The sequence below is a fragment of the Schistocerca americana genome, chromosome 4, assembly GCF_021461395.2.
Source record: "Schistocerca americana isolate TAMUIC-IGC-003095 chromosome 4, iqSchAmer2.1, whole genome shotgun sequence".
In the NCBI taxonomy this organism is placed as follows: domain Eukaryota; kingdom Metazoa; phylum Arthropoda; class Insecta; order Orthoptera; family Acrididae; genus Schistocerca; species Schistocerca americana.
In genome coordinates, this window is record NC_060122.1 from 707,376,484 (window position 1) to 707,397,941 (window position 21,458).

General features: G+C 39.2%; 1 protein-coding gene across 3 annotated transcripts in view; it reads right to left on the reverse strand.

The window, feature by feature from the left end:
• Positions 1-296: 296 nt before the first annotated feature.
• Positions 297-21,458, reverse strand: part of LOC124614005 (papilin) — a 256,846-nt gene continuing 235,684 nt past the window's right edge. For all 3 annotated transcript variants that reach the window (XM_047142813.1, XM_047142814.1, XM_047142815.1), the window contains exon 36: positions 297-1,913. In XM_047142813.1, coding sequence (XP_046998769.1) covers positions 1,717-1,913 — 197 coding nt within the window. In that variant the 3' untranslated portion in view covers positions 297-1,716. The remainder of the gene's footprint in view (positions 1,914-21,458) is intronic.

A 21,458-nucleotide genomic window follows, 5' to 3' on the forward strand; every position in this document is an offset into this window, starting at 1 on the left:
TAGAGTCAGTCTCCTACAGAGCCCCACACAAACTTCATTTGCCACTATTTATCTCAGTCAGTCCAGGTGTACAATTGATCTCGATCTCTTGCCAGTCTTTCATGGTCTGTCCTTCATCACTCATGTTTCCTAGCCTTAACTGACACTTACTACTACTTTACTTGACCTTTATTTTGACCCCTCTATTATAAGTAATGTGGCCATTTTACCCTTTTTGTTAAAGTAGTTGTCCTGTAGTTATCAGTTGCCATATATTAAGAAATGTGGTACTTTTTTTTTAATTGAGAAGGGAACTGTTGAAAAATAAGTTCACAAATTTATTTCAATAAATTTTCTTATTTACACAATGTTACAAAAAATTAAAAAATCTCAGTAATACATTACGAAATTATACTACAAGTACTTTTGTGTTGGATGACATTTTTAACAAATTGTTAACATGATACATGTTTCAGGAAAGTGAAATGAATGATGATATAATACAGTACACTACAAAATATCATTAGCTTTGCCAGCTTCACGTACTTCTTTCTAATGTGGCAGTGACTTAAGTGAGCTCTCCAAATCTACTATAGTCTTAATGTACTTTCCATAATCTCTTGCTGTATCTCTACAGTAATTGACTACCTTCTCAATGACCAGTGCATACATTTAAAAATATATATATGTTTCATTCTTATCCTCTCTCACTCCCTCACACACAGATACACATTCACAGTCTCACATGTTTGCACTCATTCATTGTACATGCGGCCTGTCTCTGGCCATTTTAAATAATATGAACATCACGCATCCTTCAAAGAAATACTTTCATCTCCTTGTGAACAAAAAAACTTCTATGGTATCCCTTGAAAATATGCTGAAAATAAAGAAGTGAAGAAAAATATACCTTTATGCTCGTTAACATAATTTTACATTAACTTAACTTAGCAGAATTTAATAAATATGTGCATTTTTACATATTTTCAAGGCAACATAGCATTTTCTATGTTTCTAAGATCTTGAAGGCACTTGTCTTCAATAAGACCACTTCACTGGATTGTCATAAATCCTTTGAACTATAAAACACTGATTTTATATTTTCTCAATCTGTTTGTTATCCTTTGGAACTGCTTCTATTATAGAACTGTGAAATATTGTCTGGCTGTTGGGCATCTAGGTTTAAACACCCCTGAAGTATGTTTTACGATACTGTCTCTGGTGGACCTTTCTCAATTTAAACAACGGAATGCTATGAAACTTTTTTTTTTTTTTTTTTTTTTTTGGGAACCGTTAATGTGAACATACAAACTCTACTAACAAATTATTTTATTTCCTTATTTCCAGATAAATCTACCACAATGTTTTCCATGATTATTTGATATCATGTACATATTCTTAATCTTCACACATTACCCTTCAAATCTATAGTGAGAGTCATACTGTAACAGAAGCAGATCATGGAGGTATAGCATGCTTTCTTTTGTCCCTAACATGGAAAAGGTCATATAAAATCAGAGTTTTATATCAATCAATGAGCACTGAAATTCTAGATTCACAAATGTGTCAAGAATTTATCACAATAATTACAGTAATAATGAAATTGTTACTGTACACAGTGACATCAAAACAAATGTAGGACCACTTTTAACACTAGAGGAACACAATACACAGATATTAGTCTACTGTTTATTTTCCGTCACTGTGATCGTTTGGCGATGGGACTAGCTGCATATATTATTTTCTTCTGCCATCAATTCTGCTTGTACCTGTTCTTTCAAGATGAGGGCCATATGATGGCAACTGGCCAGCTAAAGTGCAAGATTTGCAGCAGAAGTGAGCGTAGTACTTATGTGTACAATATTGACCCTTCACAATCAGACTACAATTGGCGAAGAATGGATTATCTGTACAGTTTGGATGGATGTATATCCCTGAAACAGAATTATTAGAATGTCACACATGCTGTAATAAAATGGGAATATGGTGGAAACATCAGTTATAATTGACATTACAAATAAATAAAATATCACAGTGCATACTACTGCCAAATTGATGAGAAAAATTAGGTACAGTTTGTTTTGTGGTGCGCACAGGCTGCTTTGATCACCAATCCAATGACTGAAAGGGAGAGTGAACCTGGCCCTTGTTACATGACAGCTGCCTTTGTGCTGAATTTGAAGTTGGGTCAGGCATAAATCCATATGAGAGGACAAAAACCGAAAGAAGACTTTTTCTTTTTATTATTATTATACTATACTTTCACAGTACAGTGTTACATTTTAGACAATCCTCTATTGTTATTCTTTTTTATTTTTTATTTGTATGTGTTCTAGCTATTCTTCTCTTTAGTTTTAGGATTTTGTCAAATCCTATTTTCTGAGTGACATTAAAAAGAATTCCACTTGTGTGTGTTACCCCTGGCTGAACGACCATACTGTAGTGTTTTAATTTTGTTTTGATAGACAGACATTTTTATTGTATGTAGGCCATGTTAGTTTTTGAATCTTTATCATTGTATTAGTTCTACAGGTTTTTCATTTAAGTTGTTTGTCATAATTCCTCCTACATACTGAAATTGTTTCACTATTTTTATTTTTCTGTTGTTCACTGTGATGTGATTTATTACTTCTAGGCCCATTACCATCAACTCAGTCTTTTGAAAGCTATCTGGAGTCCTATTTTTTTGTGTTATATTTTTAGCATTGTTGTTTGATTTCTGGCTCCTTGTATGTTATTAGGTAGCAACGATAAATAATCTGCAAATCCTAAGCAATTTAAATGTATTTGATATTTGTTTGTTCAAGTTTGTATTTTCTTAGGATTTTCCTTGTAACATTTTCACATTGAGTATCCCAGAGCACAGCTGAAGAATAGTGTTGATAGACCATCACCCTGTCTTAGCTCTATTTTAATCCCTAAATGGGTCAAATAGTTCTCCTCCGAATTTTACTTTGGCTTTAGTGTTTGTGAGGGATAATTTTATTATTTTTATTAATCTGGGGTGAAGTCCGTAATTCCTTAATATGTGCATTTTTGCATGATTTGTTTTGTCTTCTTTCGTAGACACCCATTACCAATTTTAAAGTGATTATCTGTTCCAAGCAGCTTCTCAAGGGTCTAAATCCTCCTTGGCAGTCTCCTTGTTCCTGTTGAAACTGATCTTTACAGTGGCTGTACAAAATTTTTGACAAGAGTTTATATGTGCAATCCAACAGGGAAATCACTCCATAGTTTTTGTTTTTCCCCTCTTTTGTGTAATGGATACATTATAGCTGTAGTCTCATGCTCTGGAAGTTCTTCTTTGCTCCAGATTTTCTCCATGCAGTGGTGTAATGATATCTTCGATGACTCTGCTGCAGGTTTCCGCAGTTTCACAAATATCTGATCTCCACATCCTTTGTAGTTCTTGAGCTCTCCAGAAGCTTTGTAGACTTTATGGATTGTTTGTGGGTTTACATTTTATGGTAGTTTTTTTATTGGAGGTTCTTTGTTTTATCTGAAGTTCTTGGGCATCTCTACAGTTTAGTAGTTTGTTAAAGGTTTCTAGTAAAATGACTGTATTTACTCAACTGCTATGAGTCATCTTACTGTTTTTATCTTTTAGCATTAGTGTTGGAGGATCATATGTTTGGAGTTGTCTGCTAAATATTTTTTAGTAATCTTGTGGATTTGTTTTCTGACTATTTGTTTCTGTCATAAAAAGTATATCTTTTTGGTATTGGCTTTTAACCCTTATTATTATGTTTTAGGTTACCTTTCTTTGATCTGTAAGTTCCAAGTGTGATTCTTCTGTTTTTTGATTCAGATACCTTCACCAGGCTTGGTGTCTGTCTTGCACTGCTTTATAACATTCATCATTCTTCCTCTGGTGTTTCTTCCTTGGATTTATTGTGGCCACCTGTTCAGCTGTTTGTTTCAATTGGAGAATTATTTCCTCTAGTCATCTGTTAGTTTTATATTCCTACTTTTTCTTCATATTCCTTGTTATTTATCAGTTTATGTGGGTTATTGATTTTCTTCATTTTTGGGTGGGATTTTTTGTTTCTTTCGCAATGAGATGAATTTAATTTTAAGTTTAACCAAGTAGTGATCTGAACATGATCTAGCTGCCATTCTCCTTTTTTCCAGTCTGGGTGTTTCCAGGTTTTTAGTTTATTTAGTTTTCTTATGAAACATATTGTCTTTGAGATCATGCCATGGTTTTGCAGCATTCCACCAGTCTTGTGCCATTTTCGTTCTTTACTGAGCTGACTATTTCCCTATAACATCTTTTTTTATATATAAGATATTGCCTAACATTCTTCACAAAGCATTAATGTTCCTTTGGAAATTATGAAACTTAATGCTGTCCCAGAGATTAATATCATAGATGAGATAATATATAGCAATAGCTGTTATTAATCCTACAAGTAATCACAAAAACATATTCGGAATCAATGGGATTTATGAGTGTTGCAAACCTGATGACTTTGGCACCAGAACATAGGTAGCAACAAGGACAAGGAGACAATGTCTGTATGCAAATCATATTCCTGGAAACTATTGTGGTGGTGTTAAGTCAGAGATAACCCAAAACTGATTTTCATTATTTTAAACAAGCACCATTAAGTAGTCAGTGTACTTGGAAGTGAGAATGAATTCCAAGATTTTTGAAGAGTTCTTTGAAGGTGTACGGTTATCTATTTCACACAGTAGAATTGCTGCTACATTATACTAAACACAAACTTTGTTTATTTTATATGCATTGCTGCAGATGATAATTCCATAACATAATGAAATATAATTATAATTAAAAAAACCAGTATGAACTGAATTTCTTTATTAGTTTAGCTCCACATTGTCTCCATTTCATCTTTTTAATCAGCTTGACCCTAGGGATTTTACCCATTATGCGCCTATGAGTGTACTGTATATCTGTTGATGTCCATTTCTATCTGCAGGTAATTTTTGCTTGTCTGCAGTTGCAGATGAGTCTTTGTGAGACTTACAGCTGTTGGCAGCAAGCCAACTCAAAGTCTGTTCAGCTGTTACTTGCACTGTGTTAGAGTGATTGACCTGAGCACCTTAATTAGTCTTACTGTGCCATTCCCAAGCCTTTTAGTTTTTGAACAGTCCTTTAGATACACTGTAAGGTCATTTACGAAGATCAAGAACACTGTTGGATCCAGTATCAAACCTCCACATATTACATTTTTCCATTCTGAGTTACTTTTATTACTAGTGTGGAATTTGTCTATCTGACCCTCTGCTTTTATACAGGTAAGACTCAGTTCAAAGAGATATGTCATTAACAGCATAACACTTAAGTTCTCCAACAAAATTTTTTTGATAAACTCTATCAAAGACCTTGACAGCATCACAGAACTGTACCAACAGTATAGTTTTTGTTGTTCATCTCTCCCAGGACTTTATTGGTTAGATCAGATATTGTTTACTTTATAGAGAAAATTGCAAAATTATGATAGGACAGAATGGCTGGTCAATACTTTAATTCAGGAAGACATATTCTGAATGCCTTGCAGAAAAGAAACAAGATTTTTTTCTATTTTTAAGTATTCAAGAAGTTCTTGGATTTACTTCTCATGGTTAACTCCCCCCCCCAAAAAAAAAGGGTCCTTGGAATTTTGCCTCCTAATGATACATACTTGTCAGCCCTTCTGTCGCATTTTAATTTTACAACTTTCTGTGCACAGAATACTTAATAAAATTCAATGAGAGGCATCTACCTTTATTTTGCTAAAGAAGACGATTCAGTTTCCTTATACAAAAAGAGACTGTAAGGAGTTAAGTAAGTCTGCAATTAGAGATGGATTGCTTATCTCCATTTGTAAATATGGGCAATAACATAGATAACTTACAAGCAGCACTGTCGGCATACATCTAAATCAACATTCTGTAAACCACTGTGAAGTAAATGGCAGAAGGTACTTTCCATTATGCTACATATTGTGTGTGGTTTATTCACTTTCCATTCTGTATGGGCTACGGGAAGATTGACTGCTTAAATGCCTGTGTGTGTGTGAACTGTAATCATTCTAATCTTGTTGCATGGTAGCACTACAAAGTTCCTCACTTAATATTGGTTCTTGCCACTCTGTTAGTAGGCTTTCACAGGGTGGTTGGTACTCTATCCTCAAATGACTGCCAGTTCATGTTTTTTAGCATTTCTGTGATGCTCATCCATGAGTCAGACAAAACTGTGACCATCCATGCTGCCTTCTTTGTGTTGCTGTTGTGGTCTTCAGCCCAGAGACTGGTTGGATGCAGATCTCCACGTTGGTCTATCATGTGTAAGCCTCTTCATTTCTGCATAACTACAGCAACCTACATCCACTGACTGCTTACTGTATTCAAGTCTTAGTCTCTTTCTACAATTCCCCCTTGCCAGACTTCCTTCCATTACCAAATTTGATGCCTCAGGACAGGTCCTATTAACCGTCCCCTTATTTTAGTCAGCTTGTGCCATTAATTTCTTTTTTCCACAATTTGATTCAGTACCTCCTCATTTGTTTATTTGATCTACCTATCTAATGGTCAGCATTCTTGTATAGCACCACATTTCCAAAGCTTACATGTTCTTCTTGTGTGAATTGCTTATAATCCACCATTTCACTTCCATACAAGGCTACACTCCAGACAAATACCTTCAGAAAACACTTCCTAATACTTAAATTTACGTTAGATGTCAAAAAACTCCTTGTTTACAGAAATGCTTTTCTTGCTATTGTCAGTTTGCATTCTATATCTTCCTTACTTGAGTCACCATCAGTTACTTTGCTGCCCAAATAATACAACTCATCTACTACTTTTAGTGTCACATTTTTCAACCTTATTCCCTTAGCATTGTCTGATTTACTTAGACCACATTACATTACCATTGTCTTACTCTTACAAATGTTCATCTTACAATGTCTTTTCATGACACTATCAATCCTGTTCAACTGCACTTCCTAGTTCTTAGCTGTCTGTCTCTCAGAATTACAGTGTCATTGGCAAACTTCAATGTTTTCATTTCCTTGATTTCCTTCACATCTTGCTCATTGTACAGATTGAACGAGCTACAGGCCTGTCTCATCCCCTTCTCAACTATGGCTTCTTGTTCATGTCCTTTGACTTTTATAACTGCAGGCTGGTTTCTGTACAAGTTTTAAATAATTTTTTGGTCCCTGTATTTTATCCCTGCAACCTACAAAAATTAAGCTTCCTCTAAATCTATAAAAGCTAGAAATGTACATTTGCCTTTCTTCAATCTACCTTCTGAGATAAGTTGTAGGATCAGTGTTGCCTTGTGTGTTCTAACAGTTTTCAGAACTCAAAACGATCTTCACAAGTTCAGCCTTTACCAGTTTTTCCATCTGTCTGTAAATTATTCTTGTCAGTATTTTGCAACCACTACTTATTAAACTGATGTTTCAGTAGGTTCACACCTGTCAGCACCTGCCTTCTTTGGAACTGGAATTATTAACTTCTCCCTGGATCTGAAAGTATTTCACCTGTCTCATATATCTTGCACATTAGGTGGAATAATTTTGTCATAGCTAGTTCTCCCAAGGATAATAGTTCTTAGGGAACATCATCCACTCCAGGTACCTTGTTCCAACTTAAGTCTTTCAGTGCTCTGTCAAATTCTTCTCACAGCATTATACTCCTGCCTCATCTTCATCTAGCTCCTTGTCCCTATCTATAATACTGCACTTCTCTTTTCTCCAAATGTTTTTTTTTAATTATCCTACAGGCAGCACTGTCAATCTCGTTTTTACAGAGATTTGTATTTCCTTTTGCCTAATTCATTTGCTACGTTTTTTATGTTTCCTCCTTTCTCCTCAGTTATCTAAAGATTTCTAATGGGCCTTGTGTTTCATCTACATCTACATCTATATCATACTTCACAAGACGCCTAATGTTGCGTGGGATACTTTGGCTACCACTATCTGGTCCCTCCAACCCTGTTCCACTTTTGAATAGTGCATGGGAAGAATGATTGTCAGTTGGCCTCTGTATTGGCTCGAATTACTTGAATTTTCTCCTTGTGGTCAGTATGTGAGATGTATGTGGGAGGTAGTATATGTAATCTGACTCCTCCTGAAAAGTGCTGACCTGAAATTTCAATAGTAAAAATCTCAGTGATGCACAATGCCTCTCTTGTAATGTCTGGAATTTGTTTAGTATCTCCGTAATGCTCTCTCACCAGATAAACGACCCCATGATGAAACACACTGCTCTTTGTTGGATCTTCTCTATCTCCTCTATCAGTCCTACCTGATGGGGATCCCAGATAGATGAACAATACTCAAGAATCAGGTGAACAAGCGCCTTATAAGCCTCTTCTTTCATAGATGAGTTACATTTCCTTAAGATTCTTCCCATGAATCTGAGTCTGGTATCTGCTTTTCCCACTATCTGTTTTACATGGTCATTCCACTTAAGGTCACTCTGGATAGTTACACCTAGATATTTTATGGCAGATGCTGTCTCCAACTGTTTGTCATCAATAGTGTAGCTGTACAGTAATGGATTTATTTCCTAAGTATGTGCAATATGTTACATTTATTTACATTCAGAGTCAACTGCTACAGCCTGCACCATTCATCAATTCTCTGTAGGTCATTCCACAAATTCTTATAATCTTCTGGCACTGCTACTTTGGTATAGACAATGGTATCATCTGCAAATAGCCTCAAAGACCATCTGACACTTTCTACTAGATCATATATATATATATATATATATATATATATATATATATATATATTGTAAGCAGCAATGGTTCTATAACACTTCCATGTGGTAATCCAGATATTACCGTTTCATCTGTCAATTTAGTTCCATTAAGAGCGGCGTGTTGAGTTCTATCTGCAAGGAAGCCTTGAATGCAACCCCAAGACTGCTCCGATACTCCATAAGCTCATATTTTTTCATTAAACGCCAATGCAGGATGGTGTCAAATGCCTTACTGAAATCTGAGCACTGTTGTACACTGCACTGGGGATCTCGTGGAGGAACAGAGTGAGCTGAGGCCCACAGGATCTCTATTTGTGTAATCCATGTTGATTTTTAAAGAGGAGATGTTCATTTTCCAAAAACGTCATAATTCTTGAGCATTAAACCTGTTCCATAATCCTACAACAGACTGACGTCAACAATTTAGGTCTATAATTGTGGGACTCGATCTTAAGCCCTTTCTTAAAAACAGGAATGATCTGCGCTTTTTTCCAGTCGTTAGGTACCTTTGTTGTCAAGTGATCTACTATAAATTTCTGCTAGAAGGGGAGCAAGTTCTTTTGCATAATCTTTATAGAATCTTACAGGTATCTCATCTGGTCCTGAAGCCTTTCCACAACTAAGTGATTGTAGTCTTTTTACCTATGTGATCCTCTGCACCTTCCCTGTTTCATCCCTCAAAGCTACCCATTCATTTTCTGTAGTATTTCTTTCCCCTATTTCAGTCCAACATCACCTACTACTCCCTCTGAAATTCTCAATAACCTCTGGTTCCTTCAGTTTATCCATGCTCTGTATCCTTAAGTCCTACCTTTTTGTAAATTCTTCAATTTTAGTCTCCCATTCACTGTATATATTAAATATCCCATGTTAGACCTTTTTTTGTAGGTGTGACAATATTCTAGGATGGCCCAAACAAATGTTTTGTAAGCAATACCCTTTATATAGACTGATTTGTATTTTCTCAATATACTGACAAGTCTGTTAGTTGTTTTACATACAATGGAGCTTATCAATTTCATTCCATTTCATAGCTGTACAAAGTATTACACCTCGATATTTGTATGAGTTGACTGATTCAGTCGTGCCTCATTTTATTGTAGTCACAAGCTGTTACCTTCCTGCATTTTGTGAAATCCACTGTTTATATTTCTGTAAATTTAAAATAATTTGGGAACTTTGTAGGATCCTGAAACCTAAATTGAACTGAATATTTGTGCAGCTTTTTTCAGACAGTTTTTCATTATAAATTATTGCAGGAGGTGCAGAAAGTCTGATGTTACCATTAATATGTTCTCCTAATGTTGATAGCAAGGGTGGCAGTAAACTTCTGTGGAGCACTCCTGAAGTTATCTCTCCATCTAATGATGACTCTCCACCCAAGAAAACATGCTGTGTGTTCTCTACTGATATACCCTCAGTCCAGTCACAAATTTCATTTAATACCCATATCACCACACTTTCATTATTTAGCATCAGTGTGTTACTGAGTTTAATGCTTCCTGTAACTCAAGAAACACAGAATCTACACGTCTGCCTTGACAATGGCTTTCAAGGTGTCGTCTGAGTAAAGCACGAGTTGCATTTCACACAACCAGTGTTTATAGAATCCATGCTCATCGTCATTGAAGAGAACACTGTTTGAGATACATCACTGAGTTTGGGTTAAGAACATATTTTAAGATGCAAATGGATGCCACTGATATTGGATAGTATTCTGTGGTTCACTTCATTTGCCCTTCCTGTAGTCAGGTGTGACCTGTGCTTTCTTTGAATTTTTGGGCACAGTTTTATGTTCAAGAGATCTGCAGTATATTATGGTTAAGAAAGTAGTGACACAGCTGCAAATTCTGTATAGAAAATGATTGGAATTATATCGAGCCACAGGTCTCTGTTCAGTTTTTGTGATGTCAGTTGTTTTCCAAAGACATTGACACTTGTATGTCACTAAGACACTTGTATGTCAGTAAGACTAATTAAGGTGCTCAGGTCAATCACTCATCTTTTCAGTGGTGCAAAAGCTAAATCGGGGTGGTACTCCTGGACCCTCCTTTGTGAAGGAACATTTGAAAACACAGTTCAGTTATTTCTGCTTTACCTGTCTTTGACTGAGTTTTGTAAGGAGTCTTTAAATAAGATAGTGTCACAGAAATCACTTAAGGCTTCTGTTTTGATGTTATACTCTTCACACTTTACTTCACAGACCACAGAGATGAACTCGGATACCTCTGTTCGCATCTTAAAAAGGATGTATTGAAACCTCTTGCACCAATGATAGCATTCAACCTTTCGGACATGCTCTAGATTGATGCAGAAGTTCCTGTTGATGAATCATATCCCATTCTTTCAGGGGGGCATTCTGTAAGTCCTGTAGAATCTCTGGGTAGTGCTGTCAGGCTCTTCTCCCCAGCTGGTCCCAAACATGCTCAATAGGATTCAAATCAGAGCTTCGAGCAAGCCAACACATAGCATGAATCCCCGTTTCGTCCAAGAACTCTTACACAATTCTTGCGATATGTGGGCATGCATTGTCACACATTAGTGTAAAATCATCACTAATAAATGGAGAAAAAGGCAAAACATGCTTCAGAAGGATTTTCTTCAGATACTGATATGTGGTAAGGCTCCCATGCTCCACAAAGATCAAATTTGTCCTTGCAGGTGTATTGATTTCTGCCCACGCCATCACAGAACCATTCAAAAAGGCGTCCTTGATGAGAATGTTCAAGGGGAATACCTTTCCCCTGGCCTTCTCCAGACCCTCTGTCTTCTACCAGGTGATCAGAGGCCAAATAGTGACTCATTGGTGAACAATACATTATTGTACTGTCCAGCCAAGATGTTCCCTTACAAAATGTAGTCAGGCTGTGCAATGCTCTCTGGTGAGTTCTGGACCCATAGCAGGTCTTCTGGCCTGAAGATTGGCATCTCCCAGACTTCTTCGAACAGTTCTCTCACTAACATTGACCCCTCTAACCTGATGGAGTTGATTTCGTGCTTCAATAGCAGTGATGTGGTGGTTGTGGAGAACTTGAAGTTTTAAGAAGCAGTCATCTCTCTACAGTTTTGCTCTTCTTGGGCCTATTCCTGGTCTCCTTGCAAGGCCTCCAGTTACCTGTACCTTTGTATGATTCTGGAAATCGAGGAAGATGTAGTCATCAATACTTCTACGACATAATGCATGCTGCAGCCATCTTCCACCAAAGCAGCAGTTTTCACAGCTTGTTCAGGGCTTAATGGCTGTTTATTCCAGAAAGCTGATTACGGCAATCACAGAAAGATTCTACAAACACATGTGATTGAAAGGGGAACAAACCAGGGTACAACAATAAGCGCTACAAGAGCAGGAAAACATTATTTTCTCACATTCAATGATATGTTTTCCAGGTGGCATGGGAAACAACAATTGAGGCTAGGCAATAAACAATCAACACTTCATTGTTTGCTCGCAAAGCAATGCCAATAACATACCCCATCTCAAAAAATTGGTTGAAGTGCTTAATTTTGATTAAATAGATAATTACACAAAGACTACGTATCTTTATTGGGTGTTGCATTTTTCCCCTTATCTTTCATGTGGCTCTATTTATACACATAGATTGTATGCAGGATATACTTAAAACTGCCAAAATGTTGGTCTTACTATATGCCTCATAATTTTATTATCCCTGTGATAGCTCACAGTCTACTGATTATAATGGTATATTTAGTTTTGCTTAAAATCTTGTTTATTAAGAGAAATTAGTAACCAAAACTGTTACAGTAGCATGCTGTATGAGAATTCGTGTGAACTAATCAGTAGTTTTGAGACAACTATTAGAAGGCCCTGATTTCATTCTTTCCAGCAACCAAATTAATTTTCCCAGGAGCTAATTAACTTACAAGATATTTTTAATTAAAATTTACCCACACTCAAAATTATTTTTGAGCTCTGAAACTTATGCTTTTCTTATTCCTAGGTTTGACTTCATACTTTTGCTGCCCTTATTTTTCTAATCCTGATCCTGATGTGGCGACACTCTGTGCATGCATACTCGCCACCCATCTGCACGATACCAGGTGCCTATGAACCCACCTGGTGCAACGTTTGCACCACTACCAACCACTCCGGCTCCCCTCTGAAGCGTGTCCATCTGTACTTTCCCCTGGATTTCTGCAAGGAGGCCTTCGAGCACTTGAATGGCCAGGCCCACACTTGTGTTCACACATCGGACACACTCGTGCAGTAACATTTTGTTTGGCCCAGTATCCAGTGCAACTCCACCAACTGGGCCTGTGCCTGCATCCTGCGACAATGCTCTACAGTAGGCAGACATGTGCATGCTCTCATCATCCCCTTCCCCCGGTGGACCACTGCTCCTTCCATATACATACTGATATTGCAGGTCCCCTGGTGTCATCCAGCGACCACCAGTATCTCCTTACTATCACTGATTGGTTCACACAGTGGCCTGGAGCAGTACCTCTGCCTGACATAGACACAAACACAGTGGCAAAGACCTTTATAGATATGTGGGTCTCACACTTTGGGTACCTTACCATATCACCACTGACCATGGGTGAGCAGTTCATGTCTTGATTCTCATGGCAACTTGCAGCACGACTGTGCACTTCATGAGAAGCTACCACTCTGCCACTAATGACACAGTGAAAAGATAACACAGGTCTCTAAAAGCTCTCATCACATGCCACTCTGCAGCTTGGTCTACTGTTCTGCCTCTAGTGCTCTTAGGCTTGCAGGTGGCCCATGTGGTAGATCTGCCACATCCGCTACTTAACTTGTGTACAGACAGCTACTCACCCTCCCATGATTCACCCTCAATGATTCAATGGTGTGCCTTCCCCTCCACCCCCCCCCCCCCCCCAGCCCCGCTCCCCACGTGATCTGACCACATGTATGCATAGTGCACTCTGCATGGACACCTACCAGCTGCATCTGTGCCCACACTACACTCAGGCCCACATCTTGTCCTCATGTGTGGCACAAAGACATTCTCTTGTGGCTCCAAGCACTGCACCAAGATCTCAATCGTTTGCCTGAAGCTGGCTTACACAGTCGACCTCCTGAGCTCCTGTGCACTGCCAGCTATCGAGAGTGAAGTGGAACCAAGCAAAGGTTATGGCACTTTGTCCAACACCACTGATCTGAGTGGTCATCAATGGGATCCTATGGTGGATGTTGCCTTGGCATTCACCCCACCAATCAACCTGACAGAGCCGCCAATGATTTCAGCCACCTTGTCCCCACTAACATACCATTCCCCGACCACTGCACCTGAGTCATCAGGCACAAGAGCCAAGACCCAAGCACTGAGGGACCATTCACCACCATCGCAGTGCCAACATGCAACCCTGAGGCGATGTGTGGCCCAGCCTAACAGCATGGGCTGCCTGCAGTCCACTGCACCAAGACAGTACAGTGCGCAGTATACCACCCACGTGCTGTGCACCACCTGCTGTGCGTCATTTGCTCATGTGCTGGCAGATTATCGCCTCTGTCATCAAACCCTGCCCCTGCACCACACGCACACCTGGCGAACAGAGGTGCAGTATTGCCCCCTGCCCCAGCTGGCAGTGTGGCATTGCATCAGCCAAGCACCAGGCTCAAAGCAGGACAACACACCCACTGCCATGGCATATGCCTGCCCTACTGACTCTGTGCTGTAGCTCGCTGCAGGTACCACTCCATGTATCATTGCCACCTCTGTCTTTGCCATGCCCTGCCAGCACCACACCACCACCACCACCATTGCCATTGCCAACATTCCCCCCTGCCCCTTCACCATTCCTTCTCATAGGGTGAGAACTGTGTGGCAATGCACTACACTGCACAACCCATATCGGCCACAAGCATAGTGGACCGAAGTAGTGGAATCTCTCTCCACCATGTGCTACCTTGCAGCAGCCCCCAGTTTTTCCCGAGAAAAGCATGCCACGGAAAGAGTTCCCTGAGTGTGCTGTGTGGACATGGAGACCGGAGTTTCCATGATACGCAGTGATGGCATCCTAGACATATACGGTTGCAGAGAAGCTGATGCCGGTGAGTCTGTATCACACACTTCAGCTGAACAATGACTGCAGACATCTGCAAAACTTTGCTGCCGCTTTTGGCAGAACATTAGAATTTTGTTCATTGGACCAATTTTAGATTGATGTTTCTTATGCGATCCCACGTTTCACGGGATAAGTAGACTACTTCTGCATCATGGACTTCCCCATAATCCTCTGTAACAATTGTATCACAGTGGATACTGTACAACATGTTGCCTGATTGCTGTATTCTACCATGTGCACATGCCCACAAGTTTTCTTTTCCTGTATTTGTTAGGTGTGGAACAGCTGTGTGTAATTTTCGACATTTATGATTCATTACTTGCCAATATATATGATTCATTACTTGCCAATATATATAAATGACCTAGTAGATAGTGTCGGAAGTTCCATGCGGCTTTTCGCGGATGATGCTGTAGTATACAGAGACGTTGCGGCATTAGAAAATTGTAGCGAAATGCAGGAAGATCTGCAGCGGATAGGCACTTGGTGCAGAGAGTGGCAACTGACCCTTAACATAGACAAATGTAATGTATTGTGAATACATAGAAAGAAGGATCCTTTACTGTATGATTATATGATAGCGGAACAAACACTGGTAGCAGTTACTTCTGTGAAATATCTGGGAGTATGCGTGCGGAACGATTTGAAGTGGAATGATCATATAAAATTAATTGTTGGTAAGGTGGGTACCAGGTTGAGATTCATTGCGAGAGTCCTTAGAAAATGTAGTCCATCAACAAAGGAGGTGGCTTACAAAACACTCGTTCGACCTATACTTGAGTATTGCTCATCAGTGTGGGATCCGTACCAGATCGGGTTGACGGAGGAGATAGAGAAGATCCAAAGAAGAGTGGCACGTTTCGTCACAGGGTTATTTGGTAACCGTGATAGCGTTTCGGAGATGTTTAGCAAACTCAAGTGGCAGACTCTGCAAGAGAGGCGCTCTGCATCGCGGTGTAGCTTGCTCGCCAGGTTTCGAGACGGTGCGTTTCTGGATGAGGTATCGAATATATTGCTTCCCCCTACTTATACCTCCCGAGGAGATCACAAATATAAAATTAGAGAGATTCGAGCGCGCACGGAGGCTTTCAGACAGTTGTTCTTCCTGCGAACCATACGCGACTGGAACAGAAAAGAGAGGTAATGACAGTGGCACAAAAAGTGTTCTCCGCCACACACCATTGGTTGGCTTGCGAAGTATAAATGTAGATGTAGATTTGCTGATACCTTCAGTTCTGTTTGCTGAAACCTTCAGTTTTGTGTGGCTACTGTGTGCTATAGATTTTATTTCCACTGTGTCCACATTTATCGCTAGGCATTTTTTACTGTGTAAATGTTCCATGTTAATTTTTATGTAATTTGGTCCTGTTCCAAGTCCTGTTCCAGTAAAGGAACTGAAAAATCAAGAGTACTTTTATGTCCTTTTTGCTTTTTTTCCACTAATGCCTGTACATACTAGTGTACCATAGACCATGTGTGCAAGGTTAGTGAGTAAAGAATTTTCCACACAGATAATGCCCTTGGTTATACAGTTAAGTCCCTAATAAATAATTTGCATAAATTAGCAAAATTTCAATAATGGCAGCTGTACATGCAATTAGGGAAATCACTGTGGAGGCATACAGTGTACTAATCAAATTCTACTGTGAAATTTTGTAATTTTTTAACCAGCTATCTTTTAGTCAAAGCAAATCACTGTTGGGACACAAGATCAACCACACTAGTAAATCTTCACCCTTGCAGTGGAACTGATCAGTGACACACTATTACTATTTTGTGAACAGCTCAATACATCATATAACTTTGCAATAGGATCCAATACAGAGAAATCAGTGACTTCACTTTTATGAGTGTTTTATAGTCTGAATAATGTAAATAAATTGGTTACACGTATTTATAAACAACAGAATATCCATTTAAACAAGAATCTAATATGAAAGCATTTGTTTTATTATTTAAAAAAAAATTATTTTCATTTATTGAATGTATTTAAAAATTTTGTTATTTGATACAACTACATCTGAAGACACTGACTTTAAGTTTGTTCTTAAATAAGATTCAGAAAAGGTTATTAAAAAGTGACTCTTTTCTTAATGTTAACATTGTCTTTTTTGAAAATATAATTGGATAGATAAAAAAAATTATGCACCAAGTGGTGGCAAAAGAAAACACATACGAAGAATTAAGATGTTTTCAAGCATTTGGAGCCAGTGGCTCCTTCTTCTGGCAGAACGTTGAATGGGAAGGAAGAGGGATGAAGGAAAAGAACTGGAAAAGATTAGGAAATCGGGAAAGTTCAGAAAAGTCACCCAGACCCTCAGGTCAGGAGAAAATTACAGGACAGGATGAGAAGGAATGACTGGCTGTTGGGGACTTCACTGGATGAGGTCTGAAAATGGGTGAGTTTAAAAGTGATAGGTAGGATAATAAGAAAGACAGAGATTACTAACAAAACATCCTGCAGGAGTTAATAAGAGTAGAAAGCTAAATACATTATATGTGGTAGAGGTGGGGGTGGGGAAAAATAGAGAGGTCAGAAAATAAAAGATATGGGAAACTAAAGGGGAAGATAGAAAGGAATAGTTATTGAGAAGAAGTGTTGAGACCTAGGAAATTAAAGAAAATAATTAACATAAATTAAGGCTACACAAATGGCAAGAGTCAAGGACATATCGTAATGCCAGTTCCCACCCTGAGTTCTGAGAAAGTGGTGTCTGGGGGAAAAATCTAGGTGGCATGTGTGGTGAAACAAGCACCGAGGTCATGACTGTCATGTTGTAGAGCATGCTGTGCAATAGGATACTGTGTGTTGCTAGTAGGCACCCTCTGTCTATGCCCATTCATCCTAAATGATAACTTGTTGGTAGTCATTCAAACATAGAAATCTGAACAGTATTTACGTAACAGCTGGTACATGGCATGTGACTTTTCACAGGTGGCTCTCCCTTTGATAGTATATGTTTTGCCAGTTATAGGGCTCATATATATGGTGGTAGGAGGGATATTGAAAGGGTAATGCAGTATGTAAAGGGGGACGAAAATCTAATAGTCATGGGTGACTGGAATGCAGTTAGTTGTAGGGGAAGGAGTAGAAGAAAAGGTTACAGGAGAATATGGACTTGGGACAAGGAATGAAAGAGGAGAAAGACTAATTGAGTTCTGTAACAAGTTTCAGCTAGTAATAGCGAATACCCTTCAAGAACCACAAGAGGAGGAGGTATACTTGGAAAAGGCCAGGAGATACGGGAAGATTTCAATTAGATTACATCATGGTCAGACAGAGATTCCAAAATCAGATACTGGATTGTAAGGCATACCCAGGAGCAGATATAGACTCAGATCACAATATAGTAGTGATGAAAAGTAGGCTGAAGTTCAAGACATTAGTCAGGAAGAATCAATATGCAAAGAAGTGGGATACGGAAGTACTAAGGAATGACGAGATACGTTTGAAGTTCTCTAACGCTATAGATACAGCAATAAGGAATAGCGCAGTAGGCAGTACAGTTGAAGACGAATGGACATCTCCAAAAAGGGCCATCACAGAAGTTGGGAATGAAAACATAGGTACAAAGAAGGTAGCTGCAAAGAAACCATGGGTAACAGAACAAATACTTCAGTTGATTGATGAAAGGAGGAAGTACAAACATGTTCCGGGAAAATCAGGAAAACAGAAATACAAGTCGCTGAGGAATGAAATAAATAGGAAGTGCAGGGAAGCTAAGATGAAATGGCTTCAGGAAAAATGTAAAGACATCGAAAAAGATGTGATTGTCGGAAGGACAGACTCAGCATACAGGAAAGTCAAAACAACCTTTGGTGACATGAAAAGCAACGGTGGTAACATTAAGAGTGCAATGGGAATTCCACTGTTAAATGCAGAGGAGAGAGGAGATAGGTGGAAAGAATACATTGAAAGCCTCTATGAGGGTGAAGATTTGTCTGATGTGATAGAAGAAGAAACAGGAGTCGATTTAGAAGAGATAGGGGATCCAGTATTAGAATCGGAATTTAAAAGAGCTTTGGAGGACTTACGGCCAAATAAGGCAGAAGGGATAGATAGCATTCCATCAGAATTTCTAAAATCATTGGGAGAAGTGGCAACAAAACGACTATTCACATTGGTGTGTAGAATATATGAGTCTGGTGACATACCATCTGACTTTCGGAAAAGCATCATCCACACAATTCCGAAGACGGCAAGAGCTGACAAGTGCGAGAATTATTGCACAATCAGCTTAACAGCTCATGCATCGAAGCTGCTTACAAGAATAATATACAGAAGAATGGAAAAGAAAATTGAGAATGCGCTAGGTGACGATCAGTTTGGCTTTAGGAAAAGTAAAGGGACAAGAGAGGCAATTCTGACGTTACGGCTAGTAATGGAAGCAAGGCTAAAGAAAAGTCGAGACACTTTCATAGGATTTGTTGACCTGGAAAAAGCGTTCGACAATATAAAATGGTGCAAGCTGTTCGAGATTCTGAAAAACGTAGGGGTAAGCTATACGGAGAGATGGGTCATATACAATATGTACAACAACCAAGTGGGAATAATAAGAGTGGACGATCAAGAACGAAGTGCTCATATTAAGAAGGGTGTAAGACAAGGCTGTAGCCTTTCGCCCCTACTCTTCAATCTGTACATCGAGGAAGCAATGATGGAAATAAAAGAAAGGTTCAGGAGTGGAATTAAAATACAAGTTGAAAGGATATCAACGATACGATTCGCTGATGACATTGCTATCCTGAGTGAAAGTGAAGAAGAATTAAATGATCTGCTGAATGGAATGAACAGTCTAATGAGTACACAGTATGGTTTGAGAGTAAATCGGAGAAAGACGAAGGTAATGAGAAGTAGTACAAATGAGAACAGCGAGAAACTTAACATCAGGATTGATGGTCATGAAGTCAATGAAGTTAAGGAATTCTGCTACCTAGGCAGTAAAATAACCAATGACAGACGGAGCAAGGAGGACATCAAAAGCAGACTCACTATGGCAAAAAAGGCACTTCTGGCCAAGAGAAGTCTACTAATATCAAATACCGGCCTTAATTTGAGGGAGAAATTTCTGAGGATGTACATCTGGAGTACAGCATTGTATGGTAGTGAAACATGGACTGTGGGAAAACCGGAACAGAAGAGAATCGAAGCATTTGAGATGTGGTGCTATAGACGAATGTTGAAAATTAGGTGGACTGATAAGGTAAGGAATGAGGAGGTTCTACACAGAATCAGAGAGGAAAGGAATATGTGGAAAACACTGATAAGGAGAAGGGATAGGATGATAGGACATCTGCTAAGACATGAGGGAATGACTTCCATGGTACTAGAGGGAGCTGTAGAGGGCAAAAGCTGTAGAGGAAGACAGAGATTGGAATACGTCAAGCAAATAATTGAGGACATAGGTTGCAAGTGCTACTCTGAGATGAAGAGGTTAGCACAGGAAAGGAATTCGTGGCGGGCCGCATCAAACCAGTCAGTAGACTGATGACCCAAAAAAAAAAAAAAAGGAGGGTGCATAGGGCAAGTCTTACTGCAGTGATGGTTAAAGGGGTAGGAGCTGTAGGTTAGGGAGCCCAGGATATTGCAGAGAGCTTGGGCAGGGAATTGGGGGTGAGGGGGTGGGGGTGGGGGGCAGAAAGCTATGGGCAAAATGTCAGACATGTTAGGGCATGAGTTTAGTAAGTCATAGCCTTGTCGAATGGCTGATTAATTATTCAATTTTGTAACTAACATAAATATGGAAAGTCGTATTTTTCCAAATTCTACATTTCTGTATTGAACAGAATATTCATTTCTGTAACTTTATATTGTATGTAAATTTCATATGTTTGATTTGTGATTAATTTAAAAAAGCACACGGTCTAATCACATTAGTGTGACCAACACCTATGTTTGCCATCAATAGGCAATAACCACTCACAGAGAGCATGTGACAGGGCTAATGGTGGAGGCTGTGTCGTTATGAGGAAATGGAGTGATTTATCTGGTGTTCAAAAGGGCATGACCATTGGCTTTGGGGTCAAGTGTGGAAGCATTTCCAAAATGAATAAGGTTGTACACTGTTTGTGTGCTGCTGTGGTCGAAGCATATGGTGAGTGGCAAAATGGTGCTATGCAAAATTGGCGCTGAGGCAACTGTGATGTATCATGGGCCGCAGACGATGGGGGGAATGACAGCAGTGGAGATGTGTATGGGCAAATAGACATGCAACTACTGAGCAACTGACTACCCAGATGAAATAAGGGCTACCAACAGCATCTACTCAATTACCATTCCGTGAATGTTGCCATGTATGGTCTCCACAGCAGGCACCTTGTTCATGGACCCATGGTGACTGCTGTTCTTTGCTGACAAAGGCTGGAATTTGCACACCAACACTACAACTGGAGGTCCACTGAGTGGCAACAGGTAGCCTTTCCAGGTGAATCATGTTTTAAACTCCATCAGACAGGTGGCCATTGGCGTGAAGCGCATGAAATGTCTAAAAGCAAATATTGCAACAAATGTTGGAAGGGCCCATGCCAGAGAAAGATGCGTTATGGTCTGGGGAATGTTTTTGTGACATTTTCTGAGTGATATTGTCATTGTGGAAAGCACACTGGATCAACACAAGTATGCATCTGTCCTGGGGAACTGTGTTCACCCCTACATGCAGTTTGTTTTTTCTCAGCACGATGGCATCTACCAGCAGGACAAT